Raw genomic sequence first — 6,248 nt, 5'->3', positions numbered from 1 at the left:
TGCAAGGCAAATGCCTTACCTCCATGCTATCTCTCTGGCCCTGGTTATGGAGATTATTATGCTTAGTGAAATGAGTCACAAGGAAAGGGATAGACATAAAATATTATCACTCATTTGTGGTATATACAAAAGTAAAGGATAGTATGATAATAATACTCAGAGACAATAGAGATGAGGCCAAGGAGGACCAATCCATGGTAGAACACTTGCCACTAAGAGTGTGAGTACAATTAGTGTAAGGAGTGTCCACTATAACACTGATATTTGGAACTGATAACATTGGGCAAGAACTGGGTACTGAAAGGTTATAAAGTGACAGGCATGTTACCCCTTCATTAACAATAGTTCAAACCTCAGTATCAAAAAAAAATATAGAATGAAGTGAAATGCCCGCCCCAGAGATATGAGAGGAAAAGGAAAGGGAAAACTGGGGACACTGGTGGTGGGAAAAGTGCACTGGTGAAGGGTGTTGTACATTCTATATCAGAAACTCAATCATGAACAATTTTCTTACCATGGTACTTAAAGTAATTATTTAAAAAAATCTAGGAAGAAATGGAAAATCATAAAAATAAAAGAAAAACATGAGGCTTAGGGTGGGTGAGTACAATTGATGATTGTGATCAAATATAAGTTTTAGTTTGAAAAATGGTTGTCTTTGGGGCTGGAGAAATAATACATCTATAAAGCATTGCCTTGTACATACCCAATGCAGCTTCAATCCCCTGTATCACATATGGTCCCCCCAAACACCACTAAGAATAATTCCTGAGTTCAGAACCAGGAGAAACCCCTGAGCATTGCCAGGTGTGACCCAAAAACTGAAATAAAAAGAATGTTTTTTTTGTAGGAGGCACACTATGCTGTGTTCAGTTCTTACTCTTAGCTCTGTGCTCAGAAATCATTCCTGGCAGGGCTCGAGACCATATGTGGTGCCGAAGATAGAATCTGATTGACTTCATGAAAGATATTATCTTCGTTAAAGATAAAGCCTGCTATATTATTTCTCTGTTCCATAATGGTCTTTAATGTCCCTGATCTTCCCAGAAACTTTGTGGTAAGTGCCAAATTCCTTGTGCCTGAAGCAAGAGGTTGGGCACCAAGATGAAAGCAGGGGTCATGTCCCTCCCATCACCCTCCTTCCATTTCTGAGATGATCTACAGAGAAGCAGTGCAGGGTGGCTGTCTTAAGGGAGCAAAGAAAGGGACAAAAACAATGTTTAAATATTAATCTTACAGAGTTTAAGGCACTGACCTTAACAGACAGTGATTGGCTTCAATCCTAGTCACACCGTATAGCAGTAGCCCAAGCCCCAGCAGGTGTGATTCCTAAGCAGAGTCAGGAATAAAACCGGAGCGCTGATTGATGTGATCAAATAGCCCTTCCCCCTAGTACAAAAAGGAAAAATGTTATTGGGCCTGGAAAATGGCTCATAAGAGTGGAGAGCATGTTCTGCATGCAGAAGCCCTGGGTTCAATCCTGACATTGCATGGTGCCTGAGCACCGCCCAGGACAAGCCAGTAAGGAGACCCTTTCGCTGAATTTGGTGGAAACTCCACATTCATCCACAAGGTATATGGCCTCATTACCAAAACAAAAGGAAAGAATATTATATATATTTTATTGACTACAGAATATGTATGTTTGGGGCATGTAGCTTAAATTAAAAAAAAAAGCAAAGTAGCTTTATATTGCAGTTTTCTGAAGACAGTGCATCTCTTTATTTCTAGCAGCCAGCACAGCACAGAATCAGATCCAAAACTAGGGATGTAAGGAGAAAATGACTCTTGGGAGTCACCTCTTTTTAGGAAAGGGATTATTTTTAGGAAGCTGCGTATCTATGACCTCCCTCCAGCAGGTGGCAAGATAAAATTCTGGGCTCCGGAAACCGACAGAGTTGAGCCGAGCATTCAAGACGTCGGCGCGCGCATCTGCTAAGCCCTTTTTCCCCTGCGCGCCGGAAGAGGCCGTCCTCTTTCCTTGCCTAGCGCAACCATGGTAAGGTGGCTTCTGAACGAGCTCCCGAAGTGCATCGGCTCCCATCCTCTCTGGGCAGAGTCCGCTGGTGCTTTTGGGGCTCCTGTACTGGATTGCCTGGTGGAAATAAAGGGGCCGTGCACTTCAGGGTTGGCCAAGATGGCTCGAGAGCAAGAGCAGATGCGGGCCCTTGGGATGGGTGGGAATCAGGAACTGCTGGTTGCAAGGCCACCGTCTCAAGCCTGCACGCACAGCCTGCGATCCTGGGCGACCCTTGGTTGCTTAGGCTGGAGTTGGCGAGGGCTCGGTATCCTTAATGGAGAACTTTCTTTGTTATTAAAGCCTGGCTTTAGCTTGTGTGGCCTTTAAGCCCTTGTACGGAATTTCAAAATCTGACATTTTGGCAGGGAAATTTTCTGTCAACTATTGGCTCATTCTTGTACTGAGATCAGTTTCCTGTTGCCCCAAAAACTCAGAAATAAGGTGTTCGTTACATTGTGGAAGTATGCTCTTTTGCAAATACAAGTGCATATTGGGTTCTGGATCATTTCTTTTGGGGGGGGTTCACACCCGGCGGTGCCCAGGGGTTACTCCTGGCTCTGCGCTCAGAAGTCGCCTCTGGCAGGCACGGGGGACCACATGGGTTGCCGGAATTCGAATCAGCTATGTGGCAAGGCAAACGCCCCACTGCTGTGATGTCTCTCTGGCCACTGGAGCTTTTCTAATGTTGTTTGTCGGTCTCGAGGTCCAGCTTCTAGCTAAACGTTGTACCAGCATGGTTTCCTAGAAATGGCAAAACTAGAATCAAACAGTAATAAGAAGGAAAGTTCTCAGAGGTGATCTTTAACCGCTGGAAACTGGGTTTTGCGTTCTTTGCAGCTGTATAAAATTGGTTTATTTAAATGAAGTGCTGTCTTGCCAGTTCAAATTGTAAGTAAACGGGGAATCTTTTTCAGGCTCGTGGTCCCAAGAAGCACCTAAAGCGTGTGGCAGCTCCAAAGCATTGGATGCTTGATAAACTGACAGGAGTGTTTGTAAGTATGACTAAATATAGTGTAAATTGTAAGCGGCTTAAGTAATACTTAGTATTATAGCTCATTGAGATAGTTTTCCCAGGAAATTTTCTGCTTCCTGGTTCCTTGGGGGAATAATAGTCATTGTTACCTCTGTTTCTTAAAGAAACTTTTCAGGTTTTCACTGTGCCTCTTTGCTTTTGGATACAGTATACTGTGTCTCAAATGGGAGCCCTTAATGGGCTTGATATTACCTGCCTTCAGAGGCTCAAGTCCATTAAGGGCTTAAGCTTGAGTGCTTGGGTTAGTTTTAATATCTAAGCTTTGAATGCTTGCACAAATGGTGGCTATCAGTATAAATGTCAATCAGATTTAGGGGTTGGTTTGAATGCTTCAGTGAAACACAGCTAAGACTTACTTTGTAGGCTCCTCGTCCATCCACCGGTCCCCACAAACTGAGAGAATGTCTCCCACTCATCATTTTCCTGAGGAACAGGCTTAAGTACGCACTAACTGGAGATGAGGTGAAGAAAATCTGCATGCAGCGGTTCATTAAGATTGATGGCAAGGTTCGCACTGATATAACCTACCCAGCAGGTTTTATGGGTAAGTGGTTCGTGGTGGCCACATGAAATGTAGGGTCATCACAAACAATTGTGGTTACACATTTTTCTAGCCATCAATCTTAGGGTTCCTGTTAGAATTGGAAGCTGGAAGAGGAGCTCTTGGGGTTCCTAAGCACAGAATAGTGGGGAATGCGATAGTAATCTTTGTTACTGTTTGCTATCAGATGTCATCAGTATTGATAAGACTGGAGAGAATTTCCGCCTGATCTATGACACCAAAGGACGTTTTGCTGTTCATCGCATTACTCCCGAGGAAGCTAAGGTAAATAAGTGCTCTGGTTAGAGTTAATAATGGCCAGGTGTTCGAACTCATTAGGTGCATGAGTTTCTGCCTTAAATTAGGTTCTTCCAACTGTGCTCTTTGATAGAAATTGGTCCCAGTTGGGAAAGTACCTGCTTTTCTCTTAGCATGGAGAGTGGTTTTCAGGGATATTTATGAGGACCCAAAGTGTACATAGCTCTTCCAAGGATAAGGAACTAGAAAATCTAGTCGACAGTAGAAAAGGTAATTGGGTCTATTCCAATTCCCTTCTCAGAAAATACTTGGTACTCAAGGCTAATAACCCTATCATTAATGATCAAGGTGAGATATATTTGTTCCACTTTTTCGCAAGTATTTTGAGGTTTAGATTGGCTGGAAATGAAGGTTAATATAATGGGGTCTGGAGAGACATTTGCATTACAAGAGGTTGAGTAGCCAATTACCTAAGGTTGTCCTTGAGCAAGAATTTGAAGTTCTGAGAAAGCTAGGCTAGTGGGCAACCTGGTACAAGAAAATATTAGAGGGTATGCAAAAATCAGGATCACCCTTTTCTGGTTGTGGATTTTTAAGCTAAAACTGAATGTGTTTCTAGTACAAGTTGTGCAAAGTGAGGAAGATCTTTGTGGGCACCAAAGGAATCCCTCACTTAGTGACACACGATGCTCGCACCATTCGCTACCCAGATCCCCTCATTAAGGTGAATGACACCATTCAGATTGACTTGGAAACTGGCAAGATTACTGAGTTCATCAAATTTGACACTGGTATGCATCTCTTCCTGCCTCTCCTAAGCCTTTATAGAAGTGTTTGACTTAAGCATGCAGTACAGTTTTTTTGTTATGCTGGGCCTGCCTACAGATTTGGTGGGGGGTTTTCTCTTTAAAAAGCCACTTAGATGGTTCTGACTGCTCAAGTGTCAATCATAACATGGAATTGACCTTTGGAGGAATAACAGTTTGGGAAAAAGTAGTGAGGTATGGTTGACAATTTGTTAGGTGTTAGGGGAAGAAAGGACATCAGTTCCTGAAGGCTCGAGGTTATGTGGTTAGTAAAACTCAAATGGGAAAAGAGAATGACTGGGCTTATATTAGGTCATTATTCTGCACGTTGGGTTGTGAGCTGGTTTTTCAGACAAACTGAAGGCTCATTTACATGGCTAGTAAAACTCAAATGGGGGGAAATGACTTATTTTAGGTCAGTTTCTGTAGTCGGTACATTGGGTTGTGAGTTTGTCCTTCTCTGAGCAGATTCTGTCCTCCCTGCCTAGGTAACTTGTGCATGGTGACTGGGGGTGCTAATCTGGGAAGAATTGGCGTGATCACCAACAGAGAGAGGCATCCTGGTTCTTTTGATGTCGTCCATGTGAAAGATGCCAATGGCAATAGCTTTGCCACCCGCCTGTCCAACATTTTTGTGATTGGCAAGGTAAGTTTGGATTTCTCTTTAAGGGAAATTTAGGTAAGGTTGGCAACTAGGTGAAAAGTACCACTAAAGGAGTGCAGGGCTTTGTAGTTGGGTCTTTTAAATGCTTTGTCCCTGTGGGCTTTTTGTTTGTGGTGCTCAAGAGTTACTCCTGACTTTGCTTTTGGGAATCACTCTTGGCAGGCTCTGGAGACCATATGGAATGCTGGGGATTGAACCCGGGTCACCTACATGCAAGACCAATGTCCTACTTGTGCTATCTCCGTCACCCCATGCCCATAGTTTTTAAAGTACAGTTAGCTTTCTTGTGAGTCAGAATAATTCAGGGCTTTCTGGGTATTGCAGTTGCTTCAGTTTCCATAGGACATGATAAACATGTCCTGCTATGGCATTAATCTTAGGTTGGTTTTTGATTTATGATTTTCTTCCCCACCAGGGCAACAAATCATGGATTTCTCTTCCCCGAGGAAAAGGCATCCGCCTGACCATTGCTGAAGAGAGAGACAAAAGACTGGCAGCCAAGCAGAGCAGTGGGTGAAAAAACTTTCAGGGGCAAAATTGGATCATTCGTCCTATGCTTAAATAAAGCAAAGTGTCATTATGGCCTCTGTTTTAAACTTGGTTACCTACTATTTGACTTTGTAACATAGGGTTACGTGGGCACATGCTGTGATGATCTTCCCATGTCTCATACCCTGTTCTCATGCAGTGAATGAATCTACTCATTTGTTGACAAAAGTTATCTTCCTGCTTAAAAAATACCATCTTGGCCTATCATAGTAAATATTCTCAAGTGGTGCCCAAGTAACATGGTGGCTGGGTCATACATTGTGGCGTGTTGAATAGCATCCAATTTGCTTCACAGGGAGCAATGCACAATGTCTAGTTCCTTCACAAGTTATCACATGGTGTGGAGGGTAGAGGTATTAGTGGATGCTCAGGAGTTA

At 43.1% G+C, this 6,248-nt stretch overlaps 1 protein-coding gene across 1 annotated transcript; it reads left to right on the top strand.

Moving 5' to 3' along the window:
* Nucleotides 1-1,939: 1,939 nt before the first annotated feature.
* On the top strand, nucleotides 1,940-5,902 carry RPS4X (ribosomal protein S4 X-linked). The gene is made up of 7 exons (XM_049767337.1): nucleotides 1,940-1,999; nucleotides 2,935-3,012; nucleotides 3,417-3,597; nucleotides 3,782-3,879; nucleotides 4,472-4,643; nucleotides 5,147-5,304; nucleotides 5,738-5,902. Exons 1-7 carry the CDS (start codon nucleotides 1,997-1,999, stop codon nucleotides 5,837-5,839), a joined length of 792 nt encoding a protein of 263 aa, XP_049623294.1. The 5' UTR covers nucleotides 1,940-1,996; the 3' UTR covers nucleotides 5,840-5,902.
* The last annotated feature ends 346 nt before the right edge of the window (nucleotides 5,903-6,248 follow it).

The sequence above is a fragment of the Suncus etruscus genome, chromosome X (assembly GCF_024139225.1).
Source record: "Suncus etruscus isolate mSunEtr1 chromosome X, mSunEtr1.pri.cur, whole genome shotgun sequence".
NCBI lineage: Eukaryota > Metazoa > Chordata > Mammalia > Eulipotyphla > Soricidae > Suncus > Suncus etruscus.
The sequence above is the reverse complement of the archived record's forward strand: the minus strand, read 5'-3'. Positions and strand labels throughout refer to the sequence as shown.

What these genes read in the sequence shown, in the direction of transcription:
- RPS4X (XM_049767337.1), top strand. An exon ending in ATAAACTGACAGGAGTGTTT is followed by an intron (nt 3,013 to 3,416) that starts GTAAGTATGACT and finishes CTTACTTTGTAG; the next exon opens with GCTCCTCGTCCATCCACCGG. An exon ending in CTACCCAGCAGGTTTTATGG is followed by an intron (nt 3,598 to 3,781) that starts GTAAGTGGTTCG and finishes GTTTGCTATCAG; the next exon opens with ATGTCATCAGTATTGATAAG.